This window comes from Odocoileus virginianus, chromosome 17 (assembly GCF_023699985.2).
Source record: "Odocoileus virginianus isolate 20LAN1187 ecotype Illinois chromosome 17, Ovbor_1.2, whole genome shotgun sequence".
NCBI classification, from domain to species: domain Eukaryota; kingdom Metazoa; phylum Chordata; class Mammalia; order Artiodactyla; family Cervidae; genus Odocoileus; species Odocoileus virginianus.
In genome coordinates this window covers 45,389,441-45,411,584 of record NC_069690.1, presented here as the reverse complement: position 1 = coordinate 45,411,584, position 22,144 = coordinate 45,389,441, and the positions used below count along the sequence as shown (strand labels likewise).

The following is a 22,144-nucleotide window of genomic DNA, read 5'->3' as shown; positions in this document are numbered from 1 at the left end:
AAGGGCAAGGGTCCAAGCGCTCCTGGCTCCCAGCAGATAACCCTGCTTGGGCTGGAACTGCCGCCAGCAGTGCTGGCTTCCCCTGCCGGAGCCCTGCAGAGAAAGCACGGGCTCAGCCGAGGGGACTCTCCCACCGGGGCCCCTGCGCGGCCGCCACCGCCACAGCAGCAGTGAAGACGCTGGGTCCTGCGCTGCTGTCGCGGCTGCGGCCCCACTGGTATGCAGGTGGTGGGGCGGCCAGTGGGCTCCACTGCACAGTCTTGTTCCCACACAAGCAGGAAGCACAGGCGACCGGGGAATATTAATCTGCAGGCCCTGTGGGGGCCCAAACAGGATGCGGCACCCCCTGGGTCTGCCAGGTAGTAACTCAGCTCCAACCAAGATGGGCGGTGCCGAGACTGGACAGCTGGAGTCAGGGAAAGGGTCGGCGGTGAGGTGGGGGGGACACAGAGCCCCCCGGATGTAGTTTTTTGGGCACAAAACCTTGAGCCTGTCACCCTTCGAGGATCTGTGCCCTCGGCCAGTTTGGCACGAGCAGAGCAGGTGGCAGTGGCGGCCATGAGAACCGAGCACCTGGAAGGGGAAATGGGTGGTGTCATGATAGGAAGCAGCTCTCGACCGCCTCCTGGTGGACGGAGAAGGACGGGAGGACTTCTGGAAAGAGAAGAAAGGAGATGCAAGGACTACCGGTCCCTAAGAGGGCAGGCTGGGGACCCTGGCTAGCCAAGGCGAGGGAAGGGATCACGTGGGAGGGCACAGTCCCCTATCCCATGCCTCCGCCTGACAGAGTTGCAGAAGTCGAAAGGAAGCCAGCAACTGGCTCAGGGACCTCCTGCAAAGGGAGACAGAAGGGACCAGGTCTGCCCTGCTCCATACTCCACCCCTTCCAGGAGCTCTGACCTTGCCTCCTGGGAGCCACAGCTATAGGAACAAGCAGTAACAGCATCCTGTCCCCCAGCTTTCGGCAGGACTAACCAACGCTGTCTCTCTGGAGAAGCCCCAACCCAGGCAGCTAGGTGGGCAGCCGTCAGGGTGTGGCCCTGCACACACCAGGCTCCGGCTCAGAGGGAACCACTCTGCCCTGCTCATGGGGACAACTGAGCAGGGCCAGTGACACTTTAGGGGATACTCCCTTCCCATCTCGCTGGGCTTCCGGCCTCTCCATGAACCCCATCACCCCATCAGCCCAGTGGGGGCTCCCACAGCAGATTCTTTGGGCGGTACAACCAGGGAAAGCCTGGCTCCTGACATGTCAGGGGGGTGGGGGGGGAGCGGGAGGGGCGGGGAGATGACGCAGGTGCTGACAGGGTAACCTCTGGGATGACTGCCAGCACAGGCTTAGGCTAAAAAGACAGTGCCCCGGCAAAGGGACACTGCCCCCAGGCAGACAAGGGATTCTAGGACACAAGGGGTGGGTTTCAGCAGCACCTTTGGGAAAAGGGTTCAAAATAAAAAACAGATGGAGCTGCCCAAGGGCAAGGTCAAGCCTGCCTCCTTCTCTGAACAGACCACAGGCTATGCCCCAGCTCCCAGCCTTCTCTTGGAGAAGTCACCAACTCCAGTGTGCCTCTGACCCAAACTCTAGCAGCAGGAAAACGGTACCTTGAGTTCCCCCTGGAGAAAAGTCCTGGGGCACACCGCAGTGTGTGGACCCACTCAGCAGACAAGAAGCATAACACTTGACTCTAAAAAGACCCTGCTCCTGGAAGCCCCCAGCCACAGAAGGCTAGGGAAAGGAGGGGAGCCAGGGCACAAAGAACATGAGCGAAGAGCACAGTAAACAGTTTGCAATGTCTACACACCCCCAACAATAAGAGGGAAGGGACTTCCCCGATGGTCTGGTCGTTAAGACTTGGTACTTCCGACGCAGGGGGGATGGGTTCGATCCCTGGTTGGGGGACCTAAAATACCACAGGCTGTGGCCGCGGCCATATAAATAAATTAAATCTCCAAAAAAGAGGGGAAAGGGAGAAAAGGAATTCTGTTTCAGCTGGCTTGTAACACGTAAAACAGATGAGAAGACCAAGCCTCTGAGGCGGCTCTGCAGGAGATCCCTCCAAGGAAGAAGCAGGGCCTCAAACCCAGGTGTCCTGACTCCCAGCTCAAGCGGGTTCACGAACCCCAATGCCGGGCATCCCAGGCCTGGAGAACTGGCCCATCTGGACAGTAACAGGGCTGGCAACCCACCCTGGAGAGCAGTGCCTTCCACCAGCACCCAGGCCCCCAAGAGCTCCCTCAGCAAGCCAGGGAGTCAGCAACTTCCTTAAACATCCAGTGACCTCGTTCTGTCCCTCTAGAAAATGGGGAAAGGCTCTCATCCCTTTCCTGGCCTGGAGGGATTTTGGAAGAAGGCAGGGAACAGCATTTCATACTCCTCCCCGTGACGCTGATGACCCCTCCCCACCAAGGACGGTTTCCCATGATCTATTTCTGTGCTCTTACGTGACTAGCAAGGCCAATTTAGGTTCGACAGGTTCTACCACAATGCAGACAGCATTTCCACATGTGCGAGCTGGGGATGACTCTCACCTAGCAATTTTCCCAACTCCTCCTGCAACGTAAGCCAACACACATCATGTAATGGTGAGGAGCGAGGGCTCTGGGGTAAGAGACGCCAGGGTTCAAACCGGGCTCTTTCTGGGGCAAGACACTGAGCCCCCTCCCTGCGCTCCAGGCGGGCATCTGTGAAATGGGAGGAAGCACCCACCTCCCAGAGCTGCCAGGGCTCCAGAGAGATAAGACATGCAGTGGAACTTGGCACAGAGCCTGGGAAAATCTCAGGAGGTACTGGTGGAGGCTATTAATGGCTCCTGACATTTTTGGTGTGTCCTGGACCACTTCGGCAGTCTAGCAGAGCCCATGGACCACTTCTCAGAATGTTTCTAAAGCAAATGAAATAAAATACTCAGGATTCCGTTGGGACATGTTCATAGACGGCCTGAATTCTAAGGGAGTCAGGCTCAGACCTCTGCCAGGATGAAGCCTTAGCTCTCTCATGTCAGGCTGTCCCAAGGTCACTCTGTGGTCCTATCCCAATCAAATCCCTTCAGGTGGGCCCTGCACAACACAAGCTGGCATGGCTGAAAACTGGATCCCGGAGCTGGAGGAGGCAACCCTTGGGAGAAGCCTTCTCCCAACGGCAGCATGTCCCCTGCCTCCTTGCCTTGCTACCTCCAAGAAGGACCACACTGTCCTCTGAGGCTCACCCCCCAGCAGCAGGGTCCCTCCATCCCTTCGAAGCATTTCTTAACTCAGATGAACACAAGTTTTGGTCCATGCTCTTGAGCAACCAGCTTCCAACAGTGGGAACGCCTATAAAGGCATCTAACTTTTCTGTGCCTGCTGCAGGCAACACTCTCTCCTCAGTACCATTCCACATCCTCCTGAGCCCAGGACTCAGGGGACCCTAAGCCCCTTCTCGTCAGAAGCAACATGAAACCTAGAGGGGTGGGATGTGGTAGGAGGTGGGAGGGAGGTTCAAAAGGGAGGGAATATATGTATATCTATGGCTGACTCATGTTGACATATGGAAGAAAACAACATTGTAAAGCAATCATCCTCCAATTAAAAATAAATAAACTTTTAAAAAAGCAACATGAAACTGATTTCAAAGACTCTTAGAATGTCACTGAAGGAAGGGCCAGCAGGATCCCCAACTCAACTCCCCCAGTTGACAGAGGAGTAAAGCCAGAGATGGAAGAAATTCATCCAAGGTCACCCGGAAAAGACGAGGCAGGGCTTAATCCTGGGTCTTCTGGTTCTCTCTTGTTGCTGTTGTTTAGTCGCTGAGTCGTGTCTGACTCTTTTGTGACCCCATAGATTATAGCCACCAGGCTCCTCTGTCCATGCGATTTCCCAGTTAAGAATACTAGAGTGAGTTGCCATTTCCTTCTCCAGGGGATCTTCCTGACCCAGGGATCAAAGCCACTTCTCCTGCATTGGCAGGTGGATTCTTTACCACTGAGCCATCAGGGAAGCCCGGCTCTCTTGCCTTCCACCAAAAACCAAGAGAAATCTAGAAAGTTGTCCCTAAATTTAATGAGATGGAGCAGAGAGCTAGACTCTGTATGAGGGTCCAGGGATCTAGACAGGGCACCTGGCTGGCCCCCAGAACACCAGAGCCAGGAGTGCACGGGAAATGGGGACCAAGTGAAAAGAATCTCAGAAACCTTGAGGTAGACTGTGCCTCTCGAGGGCAGCAAAGTCTTAAGCATAAGGGATGCAGAGCCCTGGATGTTGTTATTGTTCAGTCGCTCAGCCGTGGCCGACTCTTTGCAACGCCATGGACTGCAGCATGTTAGGCTTTCTTGTCCTTCACTATCTCCCGGAGTTTGCTCAACCTCAGGTCCATTGAGTCCATGATGCCATCCAACCATCTCATCCTCTGTCACCCTCTTCTCCTCCTGCCCTCCATCTTTCCCAGCATCAGGGACTTTTCCAATGAGTCGGCTCTTTGCATCAGGTGGCCAAAGTATTGGAGCTTCAGCATCAGTCCTTCCAATGAATATTCAGGGTTGGTTTCCTTTAGGATTGACTAGAACCCTGGCGGAAGGCACAAATCATCCCTCACTAGCAGAGACGGGAGGAGTCACTGGTCTTGGGCTGCTCCCTGGAGGAGAAGTAGATTCACTTCTCTCAGCCCAGCCATTTTCAGGAACCACTTGGGCACTGCCCTAGAGGCAATTAAAAGGCACACTAAAGACATTCAGAGTCTGCAGCTGTTGCTGGGACTGCTTGCTCCACACCTGGGGTGGCCAGCAGGGGTCCCGGGGCAGGAGCTCTGCCTCTCCTCCGCAACCACAGCCCAGCCCTGAGCATCCAGCAGGGCGCCCTGTGCCCCTGGCCACTTGCCATAATCCCCAACCCCACTAGCGTTTAGACACCTGCTCCCCAGGGTCTCAAGATGCCCTCTGTCTCCAGATTGCCAGGCTGATGGGGGCTGGATTTGACTCTGACCAGGGCAAAAGCCTCCATCCCTCTGTTGTAAGCCCTTCTCCCAAGAGTCCCAAAGCTCATCGAGGCCTTCTAGGCAGACAGGCGACACCCACTGGCAGGCTTGCTAGGCCCCACGACCCCTGTCCACAAAGCCCTTATGCCAAGCATGATCTGAGCCTACCTACTCACATCGGAATCATCTGAGATGTGTTAAAAATGCTGGTTCCTGGGCCGCCCAGTGGAATCTGAAACTTGGGGTTGGGGGGAGCCGTATGGTTTGGAAATCTGCATCTTAACATATCCGCTTGGTAATTCTGTGGCAACTGGAAGTTTGAGAACTACTTTCTCACAGTGTCCCCCGGCTGGCGACACTCATTTCTGCTGCCAAGCTGACAGCTATTACAGCTGTGTGCGTGGACACAGTTAATTTGATTTCCTGTCTGGCAGCTGTGCACCAGGGAAGGGACAGCTGAGGGTCTCAGAAATAAGAGGAGGGGACGAGGTAGGAGGGGATGGGGGCAGGGGAGACTGTCTGAATGGGACAGGGTGTTCAACTTTGTTCCTGAGCCCGTTTCTCTCCCTTGGGTTGAAATCCTTACACAGAAGAAAACAGCTGATCCAGTGGCCCCCAAGATTTAGAGAAGAGTCTCCTCTCAGAAACCTCGGGAGTCCCCAAGGCCAGACTGGTCTCTCTTGTCGAGGAGCACAAACTTTGGGAGCACAAAGACAGGCCCACCACGTCCGGTGGTTCGGGTTGTGACTGTACAAGGGCCCCCAACTGAAGGGCCAAGTTGGGGGCTGAAATCTAGTCCATGCTCCAAGCGCGCTAAGCCATCCACTCTGGTATGACTATATAGCCACCTGGAAGAAAGGCTGCCTTTTTAAAATTTGCACAGGGAAGCTCTTGGTGTAGGTTAGCGGTGGCCCTACACAAAAACCCAAGTCCAAAGCCCAGAGTCACTTACTCTGTGACCTTCGGCAAGTTCCATAACCTCTCAGATCTTTCTCAGCTGTAAAACGTAACTATTAATACCTTTCCAAAGGAAACAGGTAAGGAAAGCACCGATACCCATCATTTAGTACATTATAATATTAATTTCCTTCCCACCTAGTTTCGCCCTTTCGATCTTCCCACACCCCGACACCTACACACCCACCTACCTAGCTAAGCTTGGAATGCTATGAAGAATGTGAACAAGAATGTTGAGGGGACAAGACTATCCAGGGGGTGGTCCAGTGGCTAAGTATCCAAGCTCCCAATGCAGGGGGCCTGGGTTCCCTCCCTGATTAGGGAAAAAGACCCCACATTCTGCAACTAAGAGTTCACATGCTCTAAGACCTGGTACAGTCAAATAGATAAATAAATCTGTTTTTTAAAAAAGAGTATCTAGGGGAAACCCCAATACCAAACACAAACCCCACAGCACTTCCCAACATCCACAGCATCCCTTCCCGGCATAAGCGGAATTCACACCCTCCCTCACTAGGGAAAGAGAACTCCTCCTCCATGCCTGCTTTTAACATCCTGCACGTTGCCCAAGCAGCAGCTCTGCCCAATCCAGGCCAGAGGGAAATCCAAGGCCCAACAGAAGGGAGGCAGGGGAACCCCCAGCACCGTGTCCCTGGGAATCCCACACCCAGAGTTCAATCTCCTGGGCTTCCTGAGCCGAGACCAAGCCTGGATGAGAAGGGTGCCCATTGTGGGCTGGGGTGGGGGAGCCAGGCAGAGACCCCATCCATCAGGGAAGCCCTGACGGCACTAGCAGAAGCTGTGGTATGTCCCCCTCCTTCAACAGGAACAGTGGAGAGCGCCCCGCATCCTTCGTGGGCTCGCCTGCCAAGACTCTGGCTCACCCACTGGGGCAACTTACCATATCTGTCTATTCACCCAGAGGGCCAAGCCCGAGAATAGAGCCCAAGGATCCTGCTGTCAACCAACCCTGGATGCCAGCCCCCTCAAGCAGCATTCATTCATCCATGTGCCAGGCACCGTGCTAAGAGTGCACAAGACAGTCCAAAGAGCCAAGGATACCCCTCAAGTAGGCTTCCGAAGATTTGCTGCTGGAGTGGGTGAAGAGCTCAGGGCAGACACCCAGCCTGGAAAGCCCCCTTTCCTCAAACCCTAGGGCTGGGGAGGCCTGGCGGCACACACTGCCCACCAAGTGCTCCCGGACACCTGCTTTTTTAGCCACAGGCTTTTGCATCCTGTCTGGAGACTGATCAAGAGATGAGGAGAGGGGGCGGGGTGGTGAGGGGGGTGGGGAGGGAGGATGGCATAGTGGGGGGGAACACCAGGCTGCCTGGGCCCTCATGGCCGTGTTTATCCGGGGTGGATTTTTTTTTAACCCAAAGGTTAAAGCGTTTCTATTTGAAACATCTATTTACATTCCAGAGTCCAAAAAAAAAACAAGGCAGCCGAGATCCAGGCCTATATCTGTCCCCAGCCGCGTCACAGACACAGCATCAGAGCTGCACCGGGGGAACATTCTCAGCCCTCTCCCCGAGCTGCCGAGGTGACTCACGCCTCCCTCCTGCCAGCATGGACCACGCCACCGCGCAGAAGGCTAGGCAGGGTGTGTGTGTTGGTTTCAGGGGGTGGGGGGGCCACAGGGATCTAGAGAGCCAACTGGCTGCGGGGGCCGGGGGGGGGGTCTATGCAGAGATGGGGAGCCTTTAGGAAAGGATGGGGGAAGCAGGGATCCAGCCTGCAAGGATTCTGGGGTCCAACTTGAAAGAAGAGAGGACATGCTGAGGAGGAAACTTCAGGCCAACGGCCTACTGCTTCTGGAAGGCAAGGACGGTGGGGACAGGGCAGATGGGTGAACTGATACGGCGTCTGCCAAATGGGGTAGAGCCGCCCCCCAAGCAGAGATGCTCTGCACTGTCAGCCCTTTGCTCTCCAAGAGACCACCTTGACTCCCAGGAGCTTCAAGGTAGAAGTCAGCAGATAGGGTCTTTAGCTAGAGCTGTGGGCTCGACTGGACCAAGGCTAGACTGGACCCCATGTTTACACCCCTCCCAGGGGACTATGCACAGACTCTGCACCGCTGGCCCCAGGGTTCCAGTCCCATCCCAGAGGCCAGCACAGCAGGCACCCTCAGGGCTGGTCCCCAGGGTTATGCCACGACCTTAGGAGACCGCATGGGCATCCCTGCCCAGGCAGATGGCTGGCCTTGTTTGAAGGGTTTTCCAATCTTCCCCAAACCTTCATCCTCTGACACATCCCAGTCCAGCTGCAACCTTATCCCTGGACAGCTTAGAGCCAAGTCACGGGTGCCTGTGCAGGCACATGGCTCCCACCTTCCGATCCAAAGCCTGGGACCCACACCCACCTACCCAGAGGCAAAGACTCCCTATACATACACACAGACACCCACACCAAAGTGCCAAGCCACTGCCAGGAGGGGCCAAGCGGGCATGAGTCCAGCAGGCCCCTCCCTAGAGGAAGCATCTGGTGGTGCCGGCCTGGTGGGGAGGCTGTGCCAGGAAGGCCTGATGATGCCAACAGGTTCCTGGGAGGGAGAGAGGGAGTGGCTCAGCCCTGAGGGATCCCACCCCCAGCCAAGAGTCCCTGCTGAGAAGGGGGCAGGGTTAGGGAGTCCTCAAGCCCTGTGAGCCTGAGTAACATTCCTTCATCCTCATGTGTTGATAATAAACCAAGGCCTGGGGGAAGGAGAGATATGGGGGGTGGGGGTGGTCAAGGGAGGCAAGGCCCCCAACATCCCAGCTGCCAGCCTCTGCCTAACTCAACCAGAACTGGATAAGCCTCCTCCCCAGGTGTCTGATTCCCAGGACACTCCCACCTGTGGACCAGCAGGAATCACTGCAATGGACCCTCTGACCCCAAGAACCCACCAGAGGAGTTGGCAGGGTGGTGGTGGGGAAGCCTTTATTCTTATGGACACTCTGGCTCTAGTTTCTTCTCTCGTCCACACCTCGGAAGCAGACGGCCTGGAGGCAGGTCACTGACCCACTTCCTAACCTCTTGACCATGGTGCCAACTAGGCCAGGATCGTCTAGTAATCCACAGCCCCCAGCAGTGGATGCAGACCCTGCCAACAGCCAAAGAGATGCTGCGCAGTGCAGCTGGAGGGCGTGGTGAGAGGGCAGGTCTGGGAGAGCAGGGAAGCCCACCTCAGAGAGCACACCTCCCCTGACTGCACATATTCTCAATAAAGACCTCCAGGAAGATCTAGGCAGGACCCCACCTGGGTGAGACCTGGAGCCAGACACTCAGCCGCAGAGACGAGGATGCCCAATGGCAGAGGGCAGGCGGGGACACGGAGGCACTTACCTGTCACAGGGATGCCGTGCAGAGGGGTCCGAGGCAGGATTTCCAAGGCTGGTTCCCGGCCTGGCATCCCATCTGCTGAGAAACAGGATTCCGTCTCATAGATGGTCTGCAGCATCTCCACCAGCCCCTGAGCCTTGGGCACTAGCAGCATGCCCAGGAGGGGCCGCCCGAGGCGGGGAGTCAGCCACAGGGAAGGTGGTCGGGCGGGGCCCTCGCGGCTGCTCGGGGGCTCCCTCAAGCCACGGCTGCTGGGACCAGCGCGATGGGGAGGTGCTTCATCCGGCCTGGGCACTCCTGGCGGCAGGAGGAGCCAGGAGCCCCAGAGCTACAGGCCCAGCACCCCTCTAGAGGGGCATCCGACCACAGGCCTCTCCAAAGCTCCCAGGAGTGGGGTCTGGCTGAGCACTCGGGACAGGAAGGGGAGCTGGGCAGGCAGGCGGGCTCTCTGTGTTCCCTCCCAGCCCTGGGTGACAGCTCTGGGCCCGGCTCCCTGCTCCTCCTTCCCGAATGAGCCGCCGGCAGCTGGCAGGAGACTGAAATAGCAGTTGGGGGAGGGCCCTGTCTATAAATAGGTGGAGCATGCTCAGGGAGCCGCCGGCTGGCTGCCAGGAGCCCGGGCCTGGCGGAGGCCCCATGGGGGGGGGGGGGGGGGGAGGGGGGAGGGGGAGGCGCGTTCCACCCCAGGAGGAAGCGCCAGGGAGGGGGATGGGAACCGGGAAGAGCCTACACTCAGGGCCAAGGCCACAGAGCCGGGTGGCCAGAGGCTGCGCTGGGGCAGGGCTCGGGCTGGAATAGCCACACATCTGGGAGCAGCCCTTGGACTGCTCTTGGCAGGCAAGGAGCTAGAGCCCCCAAAGCCCGACTCCATCCTCTACGTTCCCTCGCACCATCCAAAGCAGATAAAGCAACGGGAAGGGTCTGAGGTGCGCAGACAGGGCCACCAGGCCAAACTGCGCATCTACCTGGGAGCTCCTCTAACAGCCAATGGGAGCTGATTTACCCTCTGCCCTCTTTCAGAACTGGGAAGTGCCTCCCCACTCCCCTCGACCAGCAAGGAGACCCCTGAGCACAGCTAAATGGTGGCTCCCTCCTACCTATTGGGGTGTCGCTTCCAGAGGCTGCTCAGCTTCCTTCCAGGGGGGCAGGGAGACCCTCCAGGGACAGGCCTCACCCCACCCAGGGAAGGGAACCTGGGAGCACCTGCCTGTGCTCAGAGCACAGGCAGCTCTTCCCGAGGCGAGTACAATGCTAAGTAGCACGTAGGTCACCTCGTTTATTCTGCACGATGACCTCGGGAGAGAGGTGCAGGTGGGGAAACAGAGGCACAGAGAGATGAAGTCACTCAGGTCATACAGGCGCTTGAATGGTAGGGCTGGGACATCCGAAGTTCATGTCTGAGCTCTAACCACCACAGCCCCTGCTTCCTGCATGGCGGGCACATGAAGCTGCCCCAGGGTTTCCAGTAACAGGTACAATGACTCCCGACCAGGACCCAGGTAGGAGGAGACCTGGGGTTGCAGCCCCTGTAAGAAGAGTTGAGGGGCTGCCAGCGTCCAGCCCTTCCCCATCAGCTCCAGGCCTGGCAGAGCAGGGCCCGCTCCTGAGGCCCTGCTGGGACCTGACACTGGTGCGCCACGAGGACCGGTGATACCCCCCACCTACGCTTCCCACTGCTGGCCCATCGCTCCTCCTGAGGTTGTGCCTCCCACTGATACAGAGATCCCACTTGGCCCCCGACCTCAGTGGAGCCTTTTAATAGCCCGGTTATTCCTGGGTCTGTGTCCCCCTCCCCCTTCCTGATGTCACAGCTGCTATTTTGGAGCCCCCTCCTGGCCCCTCCTTGCCCCCAACTCTAGGCATGGAGCCAGGGACACCTGTCCTCTCTCTGGACTGGATGACCTCACCCTCCTGTCGGGAGCCCAGGAGGAGCTGGCCAACCAAGGACACAAGAGATGTGGCTCCTGCCAGCTGGGGACAGCAAAGGGGCCTCCTGCTCTCAGGTGGGGAGATCACATGGATGGGGAAGGGGCAGAGGTGGGCTGTCCCAGGCGCTAGGCTGACTGGTAAGATGGGTACGAGGGAAGCTGGAGGTTAACAGGAGCTAAAGAAAGCTCTGGGCCTCAGCTTCTTCGTCAGGACAGACTCAAGAAAACGTGATGGAGCAGTGCTCCCCACAGGGGTCTGGAGTTGGTGGACACTTCAGAGCAGGTCTGGGGACTCCATTCAGCACCCTGTGCCCCAAACTCATCCTGGCCAACCAGGCTCCCCAGAGAGCAAGGGGAGGGAAGGTCAAGGTCTCCTCAGCAGGGTGACAGGCAGCAGTCTCAAGGGAGCCCAGAAAGCTGGGGGCAGCAGCCTGTCCCAGCCAAGACTCCACCCACCCACGCTGAAAGCAACCAGAAGGGCTGGCTAGCCCTGTCCTGGCTCTCTCTCTGCCTGCCCCAGGCATAGGAGAGTATGGTAGGGGAACCCTGTTCTGGAAGAGAGGAAATCATCAGTTACAATGACTCAAAAGGCAGGGCCCCCAGAACATGGAGCAGTCAGAACCCTAAGGAAACATAGCTCCCTGTTTAGGGAAGCTGGGAGCCCCCGGGAGGCTGGGCACCCAGAGGTGGCCAAAGCCAGGGGTTCGGGGCAGTTCCCAGCACTACTACAACTTTCAGCAACAGCTTGAAGTGGGAAGTAAAGTGTCAGACACAGCCAGACGATCCTCAGCGTAGTTCCCAGAATCCTCCAGGGCAATAAGAGAGGAGGCCTGGGATGGGGAAAGTGTCTTTTTTTTGAGGTTCAAGTGATGCAACACCTTCCTAACGTCTAACCTCAATCCTTCCTGCTTTATAGCTCCTCTCCTTGGGGTTCATGTCTCTTCTCCATGCCCCCTCCCCGGCTCTCCCATGCATGTGTCACCCCACTGATCTTACAGAGCACCCACCAAGAATGGGTCACAGTAGCCTCATGAAAAGCAGGTACTATCCCCTCCAGAGCCACCATGACCTCATTTGCTCCCTCCCTCCCTCGGAGGCTAGGCTCAGGCCTCCTAACCCTTTAAATGTGGAGAAGGAGAACCTAAAGTGGCTCCTTGAGCTCATGAAGTCTCCCATCTTCTGGGCCCAAAAGGCTTGGGTGGGGCCCTGACTGTAAGGAAGAAAGCAAAATCTGCTTTGTGAAGAGTATAAAAGCCGAGGGCTGGTGGCGGGGGGGTACCCCGGATGGAGTGCAGGGTGCAACTGCCATGGGGCCCTGGAGGCAGGCCTGCCTGCCCTCCCGTTCTCCCCTGCCCTCAGAGTCCAGTCATGCTGGAGCCTGTCAGCATGGCCCAGGAGCCGCCATGTGCCAGGTCCCATGCTGGGTGCTGGCTGAACCCTCTCATTTGAGACCCAGCCTAGGGAAAATGTGAACACCTACTGTTGCATCTTCCACATCCCCTCGGGGTTGACCCTGCCTCCTCGAACCATTCCATGCTAAGCCTTCAATCCCTTTGGAATGGTAGGACAGGGGAGGGTGGCGCCGATTTCAGTCCACAACCAGTTCAGAGGCATGGCAGGGGGCATCGAAGTGGAGAAGGGACACCAGAGTCCACCTCCCAGACCCCCGCCCCATGACACCTCTGACCCACTTTCTCCTCCTTCCCCGGGGGCGCAGAGGCAGAGGCTAAGCCTGAGGCTGGGAGGCAGGACGCCGAGGTTCCTGGCTCCACCCCACGCCTATGCCCCAGTTTCTCTGGTCACCCAGAAAGGAGGGGGCAGTCAGGAAAGGGAAGGAGAGAAAGTGTGCAGCGAGCTGGGAGGTGCTGGGCAGGCAGGTGTTGTCATGAAGCTTGTCTCCTTCCCACGCTGGGGCTAAGGAACCCGGCCGCCTCCTCCTGGGGCCCTGTCGCCATCTAGACTGGCTCAAGGGGCAGGCCTTCTCCGTGCCCACGCCTCTTGGCCACAGCACGGGGGACAGGGCAGTGAGGGACCAGAGTGGGCCCAGGCCCCAGGGTAGCTCCTCCAGGCTGGCAGGGGCACATCCTGTCAGTCCTTCACACCCACTGATGGCAGCAGGAATGAAAATGACACCTCACTCCTCAAGCTTCCCTGTGCCTAAAGAGAAGCCAGATACCAGGCAGTGGCCTCCTCAGGGAAGCGGGCAGCCCCATCAATGGCCTCTGCTTGTCCTCCCAGGACTGCAAAAGAGGCAAATCAGGTCAGATGCTGGCATCCGGCCCAGCCCAGAGGGAAGTGGATCAGCTCCCACTCCTCGGGGAGGACTGGGGAGCCCCAGAAGTAAGTCTCTGGAGATCTCCACCTGCCACCCCTCACCCGGAAGACGCTCTCTCACTAACTTGTCCACTGTGAGGGTAGGGATGGATCATCTCCTACTTTTCTTTTCCAAACAGGAAAGCTCCTACCCTGAGACAAAAGGGGAGAAACTGCCCCTCACCCAGGCCTGCCCTTCTGAACCCTGAGGGAGAGAGGGGTGAGTCTTCAGGGACTTGGGAGAGGGTGAGGGGTGCTCAGAGACCCAGGGAACTAACCACTCTCCTCCTCCCCACCTTTAGCCCCAGGCCTGCGGCCTCATGCTCTTCCTAAGCTCCTTGCGAGGGACACCCAGCTACAATTCGTGGTTTCACTGGACTTCCGTGGAGTTCAGGCAAGCAGTTTCCAGGCTTCTGCCAGGTGCCCGGCACCCGCAGCCTCAGTCCAGATGCCACCCTGCGCTGTGGGAATGGCAGATGCTGGGCCCCTCGATGGGGGATGCTGTGCAGAAGTTGGCCCTCTCCCCCGGTCAGAGCAGCTGGAACTCCACAACGGGGAGAGGCAGGCCTGGAGCCCCAGAAAAACTCTGCAGGAAGGGCCTCGGGACGCTGCCCCTGAACAATGATCCCAGTCTGAGCTGGCAACAGTCCTAAAACCAGCTTTCCAATCTCTGGCCCCCTGTCCTTTTCCCTCCTTGCTGAACGCGAGCAGACGGCATCTCCCCCTGCTGGGGGGAGCGAGAAAGCCAGCCAGGAGGCGCAGTCAATTCAATGGGCCCCTCCTGGCCAGGCTCAGGGCTGATGGACCCCTCCAGCCGCTGCCAGCTCTGGGTCAAGCGGCTACAAGGAGGACTCGGCCCACCTGCATCTGGAAAGACAACCCACTGACCTGATCGGCCGAGGCTGATCATCTTAGCCTTTCACTGTAAGGCACTGAAATCTCAAAGCTGGAAAATGTCCTTCGGGAGCCACCAACAGATGCCTCTGGCAAGCTTCCGTTCCCCTGGCCAACGGTTAGACGCCAGGCCTGGTGTGACTAGATATGGCTCCCAAACAGGTCAGTGCTGTAGCTCAGAGGAAAGAAGCAACTGGCACTCCTGTTAGGTACAACCGACCCTGCGAGGGGCAGCATCCAGCTGATGGCCAAGGAACGGTTGAGAACCCACCAGGCCTCTCCTTCCCCTTCACCAGCCCAGCCTCGTAGGAGGAAGCAGGAAGTCAGGGCAGCCCACCCTCCAGCACGAGTCACACAGACCTCTCTACGTCTAACGCCTGGCAGGGCCCCTGCAGGGGAAATGAAGGCAGGCATTGGCAGGCGGTTCGGAGGGGGGCCACAATCCCGGCACGAGGGGGCCCATCGACAAAGCTGACTTGGTGAATCTCAGGAGCCCAGCCTTCCCCAGCTGGCACTCTACTCTGTCTTGTGCCCAGACGATGTCACGATACAAAGAGCAACAGGAGGGGGCACAGCCTTAACCAAAACAAAGGTCACAAAGCCAACCAATCCCACCAGCTTCTGGCTTCCCTGAATCTGTTGGAAGCCCCGGGACTGTGGTCAGGGCCACACGTCACCAGCACGCGGTCCTCACGACAGGAAGCCACCAGATCGAGCACAGTGATGATGATGGGGAATGAGATGGGTCTCGACTCCTCCCTGATCCTGCTTTGCACCATCCTGCTAACTGGTTTCAGTCTCCAGGCCCTAGTTTCCCTGTCTCTAAAAGAGTGAAAGGTATCTCCCACCCCTGCAGAAAAAGATGTAATAGGAAGGGCTGGGGGGGGCAGGGTGGTGGTGGTTAAAGTTGAGCAAGATGGACTCTGACCCTTTTAAGTCTGTGCAGAAGGAGACAGCCAAGGAGGGAAAGCAGTTATTACTCTGACCACACTGACCCATGACCCTCCTGTGAAACCCCTGAGGGTCCAGCTCAGGCCACTTGGACACATCCACATGGGCACACATCCAGACTCACCCGTGCACAAAGCTGCCTGGAGTCCCACCCACAGACTATTTCTGGCAGCACTAGGCAGGCTCATAGGAGCAGAGGGGAATAAGAAATCTCAGGGTTGGAGACCCCAAATTAAGAATCTTCCCTGTCCAGGGCAAGTCTACCTGGACTCAAAGGAGAGAGCTGCCAACGTGTCACTGCCCACCCCTCACCCCAATACCACTCATCCCAGCACAGGCTAAGGCTGGAGGCCTTGCAAACCTCCACCGAGAAAAAGACTATGGAACACAGACTGTGGAAAAGAGTATGGAACTTAAGCAAGAAGAAAGGACACCACCATGACAAGGAAGCTGGGCACTCAGCTATCAGAGGGATCTTCTTTCAACATCATCCCCAGACCTCCCGGAGGGGTCCAGAGGCACACAGCCCCCTCACCCCTGCCTGTCTTGGTGAACAGGGGCAGGGTGGCATGGAATTGACAGCCCCTGAGTCAAGAGGGCCAGCCTGGGATCACAGTTGGACTCATGCCCTCCCAGGGCTAGGCTGGACCATCAACCATCAACTTCAGGTCTACCCCTTAGTCAATCACTTTGGGCTTGCCTCTGTCCTTTTCTCACCATGCTTCTCCACTCCTGACCCCTCGTTCTCTTATGGCTCAGACCCTGAAGACCAGCTCGCCTGGGGTGGATATACCCATACAGCCCATTACATCCAAAGCCACCCCAGGTGCCTTCTCCAGCCTCCCAACTCTTACCCGACTCGGTGGGAGAGTTCATGCCGGCTCTGGGCCTGCAGGAAGCTGGCGTTGGGGGCTGGGACGGGAGGGGGTGGAGCTGCGGTGATGTCAAGAGAGACAGACGATAACAGACAGACGGACGGGACAGGAGCCCGGGGCCGCTGTGCCTCTAACGCCCATCCGAGGCCATCCTTCGGGGCGAGGCAGTCAGGCATTCAGAACAGCATTCCTGGGGAGAGATGGAGCAGGGTTAGCGGGCCCCAACTCAGGAACCTGGGGGTGAAGGGAGACCTTGGAGCTTGTCAGTTACACCTAGGGAAGAGAGGGAGGGCCACCTGCCCAGCAGCACGGCACTGGACCAGACCTAGTTTCTCCTCTTTTTAACTGGTGAGGCTGCCAGCTCTCACCGGAAGGGAAATGGCTACGGTAACCACATCCAAGCTCCCTTTCAGGTGACCATATCCACTGCCAGGTGGGGAGACCTCAGAGACTCCCAAGGGTGCCCGATGCAGGACAGGGTGTGCGCCAAAGGTGAAAGTGCAGGAACACTTCTGAACTCTGTCCAGGGCGGTGGAGAGACGCAGGGCTGATCTGGAGCCCCTCGAAGAACTTAAGGGAAAGACTGGTCCTCCAGACCAGTCTGAGCTTGGATGCTCATTTTCTCCCTACTCCCGGATCCTCATGTCACCCAACCCTGGAAATGCCACATGCTTCTATCTGGGTCTCCCCCATTCAACAACAGGTTGCCCTCAGAGAAAGAGGGCAATAACTGCTCTTTCTCTACCCATTAACCATGCTGTTTCCAAGAATTTCGAAAGACAGAGACATTCATCCCACATCCGGTGCTCTCTGGACTAGGGGTCCAAGGCCCACACCCAGGGCCTTGCATGTGTTGTATAGGTTGTGCCCCGCGCAACGAGGTCTGAAATCCAGCCTCTGCTGTGCCTGCCAAGCTACACAGGCTGAATCCACCCAGAATAAGGGACGCTGTTTTCCAGTTTGTACAAAGACACCAAGAGACCCAGCAGCAGGCCTGCTGAGGCCAGCAGAGTAAGAGAGGACGTCCCAGTATTACAGAACCATGTGTTTGCCAACTGTCTCCACTCCTCCAGCTCCCCAACCCCCTCGAGCCTCACAGCTAGCCCTCAAGCCTCAGACACTACACATGCACCCACCTGGGCCCATCCCTTAAGAGTTCGTGATCCACCCTAGACATGATCTCATTCATTTTTTTCCAAACGAAGGCAGGCCTTCCAACACCTAGTGAAATGGAGGGAGCAGGAAGCAATAGGCAGGGGCCAAGTTTTAAACCCTAACTCTGCTCCCCAAACTAGGAAGAGGCAGTCACTTCTGCCCCTGGACAGCCTACCTCCTGGCCAGATTAATTCTTGGTAAACTTTGCATTCTCATCAAGGATGGCCAGGCATGAGGTCCTTATGGGGCCAAGGAGCCCAGGAGTCAGCCATAGCAAGCGACACAAGAACACAAACATTGACACACACAGAGGTATACTGCACATATACTAGGAAGATCCCAAGTCTTCTACTGCCCCCGGGCTTTGACTCGGTAGCCAGGGAAAGGTGTGCTCAGATGGGGAGGTGGGAGTAGGCAGAGAGAAGGGGGCTGAATGGCTCCCAGCAGGCACAGGTGTGGGGCAAGGTCAGAAGAGGCTGTGCAGGGTTGGGGCCAAGCTCAGGAATGCAGCAGGTGGGGCTGTTAGTGCCCTGGCAGGGCCCGCGTGGGCAGACAGCTCAGCCCATGCCCACCCCGGAGCTGGCGCCCGGTCCTGCTCACACCCTTTCCCGTGGGCTGGGGAACACAGGTTCAGAATTTCCCACGATTCCCAGCAGCCTGAGTGACCCAGCCCGTCTCTTCAGTGAAAGGAACCTCCACAACAGGGCTCTCAGGAGGGGCAGAGTCTCCATGGGCCAAAAACTAGGTTAAGATCCGCCCTGAGCCCCCATCAGTCCTCAACCCCTGGAGAGAAGAGGAAGGGAGGGGTTCCCAGAACTCCCAGGAGGCTCGGAGCTCTGAAAGGCTGCACTCCGGCCCACCCTACCACATGTAACAGGACCCCTGGGCCCCATCCACCTGCAAAGAGTGTCTGCCAACACTCCCAGGAAGCCTCCCTGGGAAACAAAGCAGCGTTCACTTTGATCGTTCATGGGGACAGGCATAGATATTTGACTGGGGGTTGGGGGAAGGGCTGAAGGGGGAAAATGGGAGCTTAATGGTGAAAACCTGAGCTGTCTGTTCCCTCCTCAGCCAAAGAAACTCACTGCTGACCATTGTTATAGGAAGGCCGGGGGTAGGGGGCAGCTGGGGACCAAGAGCTCCGTGACTCCTGGCACTCTGATACCAAACCAGTGAGCAGCCTGGCTTCCATGACATCACAAGCAGGCAGACCCCAGGGTCCTGTCCACACCCCCTGAGAACTCTTGTCTTCCAGTGAGACCTCTGTCCCATTCCAGGATCCAAACCCACCTCCCACCTCCAGCCAGGGTGGCAGAAAACCAGGTGCATCTCACCCTACAAGCTCATGGCTAAGCCGGGGGAGGAAGGGCAAAACACCCTAGGGTGATACGCCCCACTCCATTCACAGGCAATACAATCTCCGGTGGAGGGTGGGAGGAGAAGGGCAGACAAGAGAGGGACAGACGGAGGATGCACTGCCTCAAAAGCCTCAAGTTCACAATGCGGCCCCACAGGTATCTCATCCCTCAAGGAACCTGAACTCCACCACCACGAAGCCGTCCCCTCTCCCAACACACCAGCTCCAGCCCTGCTCAAGACAAGCCCTGAGCATTGGGGCCGGCCGGGGACCCCTCCCCTCCCAGGTGAGCTGTCCAAACCAAATCCTGTGAGACTGCTCCCAGTCTGAGATGTGCCCCCAAAGTCTTCATCAGAAAGCCACAAGCCCAAACATCCCATCCCAAGGCACAAAGGAACTCTCATCTTGACCCCTCCTGACCAGGGCCCAGCCGATCACTTTCCCCAGCCTGGAGCCTTCCCCCAAGCTGGCCCAACAGAAGCCTGGAGGCTGATCAGAGCCAGGAGGGGTGCTGACTTGGATGTCAAGGCCCAAACTAAGGGAGGGGCGAAGGCGACAGGGGAGGAAAAAAGGCACCAGGCTGACAAATTCATTTTTGCAATCGGCCCATTTCTGTTTGTCTGCTCAGACGCAGCTCCAGGCATCTGCACAAGCCAGATGGAGGGAGGCTGCTATTTCTAGAAAAAAAAAGAGGGGGGTGGTGAGAGGGGAGGGAGGGACGAGGCAGAGGGCAGAAGACCGGGTCTGTTTGCCCTAAAACCTCAGGCAGAATGATACCCCCTCACCAGTATACCAGACAGGGTCCCCATTCAAGAAAGGGCTGGGGCTGGGGCTCGGGTGAGGTGGGGTGGGGGAGAAGAAAGGCAGAGAAAGTTTAATTAGCCAGAGTCGGCTACAATAGGCCCCCTCACGGGCTGCATCAGGTTTTCATTCATGAGCAAGCGACAGTGCTCCAAAAATGCCAAGAACCGCCCCCCCCCTCGCCGTCTCCCCCCCACCCCCCACCAAGAGGAGTGCGTCCTCTAGCAGGCTGGCTGCGCCTGATGCCGTGTTCCAGACATCCCTCCTCAAAGGGATGTGAGTAGGAAGAATTAATTATTAAAGAGCAGCTGGTACTTCAGCACCAACTGCACTCCCCCCAGCTCCTATAGCTGTTGCCCCCCTCCCCCCTGCAGAAACAAACTACCCGTGCCCCCTCCAACATCCCCAGGCCCAGTTTCTAAACACACAGCTAACATGCCACCCCTAGGGAAGGGAAAGCAAACCTTTGTCTCTGCATCTACTTAAGAGTGGGTGGGGCATGTGATACTGCCAGCACCCCCCCCCCCCCCAATTACTCCATCCAGCCACACAGGAGGATATACTGGGAAGGGGAGGCTGGCACAGAGCTAACGTGTCCTCCGTCCTTGCCCTCAGTAAACTGCACCTGGCATCTGCTCTCTGGCTCTCCGCATGCATACCTTCCCAGGACAGAGTGGAGATGCTGGTGGACCCAGTCCTCTAACTCAGAGACCCCCGCCTGCCTTGTCTGGACACAGCCCACAATCAAGTCCAAGGGAAGAAAAGCAAAGGGAGGTTTCAAGAGACGGGGCAGAAGGCAAACCAAGAACTCCCCAAGCTTTGCGTTTAGGAGGAAGAGGAAGGAGGGAAGATTGAAACGAAAAAGCAGGCAGCCCCCAACATGGCTCACCCACCATCCCCAGCCCAGCCCAGCGTTTCAACAGCCAGCACAGGCTGAGGAACTCCGGTGCCTAGAACTCAAACGGAGGACCCTTCCTGCCTACATCCTCTAAACCTGAAGAGGCCCAGGGCAGGACCCAGCTCCAGGCTCCAGCCTCCAAAGCAGACTGGTCAGGGGTCCTTCTAGCTAAGAGTCCTGGATCTCTCATCCCCTGCCTCCTTTTGTTCCTATGGTCTGACTCCATCCTTCCCTCCTAGTCGGACCTTGAACCCAGTTACCACCAAACCCACTTACCCCAACCGCCAAAGCTAATTCCAGGCCCCAGAAGCACAGTGGTCACTGTCAGAGTGGTGGGTCTCTTGAGCATCCCAAAGCAGCTGCAGTTGCCACCCTTCCTTTTTAGGGATACACCTCACCCCAGAAGGCCAATCGGGGAGTATCAGGTGGTCACCTCCTCCCCAAAATGAGGCACTCCCGTCTTCCCCTCTTCCCCCCCACCAACCAGCCTTCCAGATTAATTACTTATTACCCAGCCAGTTCTCATCTCCCCCAGGACCCCAGAGAAGGGTGGGGTAGGGACGCAGCTCCCCCTAAGTTAAAAGGCACGGGCAGCGCCCCCTCCCTCTGTGAGACAGAGACCCAAGATGAAAAATGGGGGGCATCCACCCCAGACAAGAAGTGGGAAGGGGGGTAGCTTTCATCTCCTAGCTCTCTCTCTGGCTCCAGGGTGTCAGACGGGAGAAGAGGGTGGGAACAAACGCAGTAACGCCTCACTAGGGAGGGGGTGCGAATAATGGGAGAAAGAAGTAAGGTGGGCCCGCCGGTTCCCTCCTCGGGCATGTAAGTCAAGGACACAAAATCAAGGATGCGTTCCGAGGTTTGGGTAGTAGCGCTATGGGGTGGGGGCGCCCCTCATCTCAGAGTACCAAGAAAGGCTGTCCAGCGAAGAGGGGTCTGCACAGAATCCGGGTGCAGGGCTCAAATCGCTCTGCAACGCACAGCGCGCCGCCCGGGAGAGGGCAAATCAGACAGCCCCGGCCGGTCTCCTGGCCATTTGGGGGTGTGGGTCGCAGGAAGACGGGCCCCTCCCTTACCTGTAGGGAAGGCGCCCCTGCCTGGGAGGGGCAGGGAGGGGCGCGGGCAGTAACCCCGAGGCCCGGCTCCCGGGCTGGCGATGTTCCCGGGGGCCGCCGCCTGGCACCCGGGCGCCGCGAGGAAGGAAGAGGGGCGCGGAGCTCGGCGCGCGCTCGGGGAGCCCGCGGGCAGCGACGGCAGGAGGAGGGGGCGCTGCGTCGCGTCCGGGGAGCCTGCGGGAGATGGGATCGGGGCTGGTGCGGCGCGCTCACCCCCTGCGGCTCGAGCTCCGGCTTCGCGGGCGGCGGCGGCAGCAGCGGCGGCGACAGCAGCGGCAGCACCTCCTCGACGGCTCCTCCATCTTTGCGGCGGCTCCTCCGGCTCCGCTCGCCGCCGCCACCAACAACAACATTCGGAGACGTCACTCCCGTCACGTGACCCCACCCGGTGCTAAAAATAGACCCAGACCCCCCCCCCCAACTTCAGCCACCACCAACCCCTCCCCTCTTTCTTGGCCCTCCCCGCCGGGCGGGGCCAACAGCGCCACCGTGACAGCTTCTTAAAGGGCCAGTACCCGCAAAGGGTTGGTCTGGGGAGGGGGAGGAAGGCAAGGGATCCGATCCCTGTGAGCTTTGTTGGAAGGAGCGTTGCGGGCTTACGGGTTTGATTCCTGGGGGCTCGGCCCTTGGG

The 22,144-nt window shown here is 58.0% G+C and overlaps 1 protein-coding gene and 1 long non-coding RNA gene across 9 annotated transcripts in view; one reads left to right on the top strand and one right to left on the bottom strand.

Moving 5' to 3' along the window:
• The window catches only part of HDAC5 (histone deacetylase 5), a 36,595-nt gene extending 14,707 nt beyond the window's left edge, over nucleotides 1-21,888 (bottom strand). For 3 of the 8 annotated variants that reach the window (XM_020888620.2, XM_070479684.1, XM_070479686.1), the window contains exons 1-3: nucleotides 21,727-21,888; nucleotides 16,167-16,377; nucleotides 9,230-9,304 (exon numbers count right to left, since the gene is read on the bottom strand). In XM_020888620.2, coding sequence (XP_020744279.2) covers nucleotides 9,230-9,304; nucleotides 16,167-16,188 — 97 coding nt within the window. In that variant the 5' untranslated portion in view covers nucleotides 16,189-16,377; nucleotides 21,727-21,888. The other 5 variants (XM_070479683.1, XM_070479685.1, XM_070479687.1 and 2 more) reach the window with 3 other exon arrangements.
• On the top strand, nucleotides 18,565-20,587 carry LOC110134259 (uncharacterized). The gene is made up of 2 exons (XR_002312995.2): nucleotides 18,565-18,985; nucleotides 20,116-20,587. It is a non-coding gene; the product is annotated as an uncharacterized lncRNA (long non-coding RNA).
• Nucleotides 21,889-22,144: the final 256 nt, after the last annotated feature.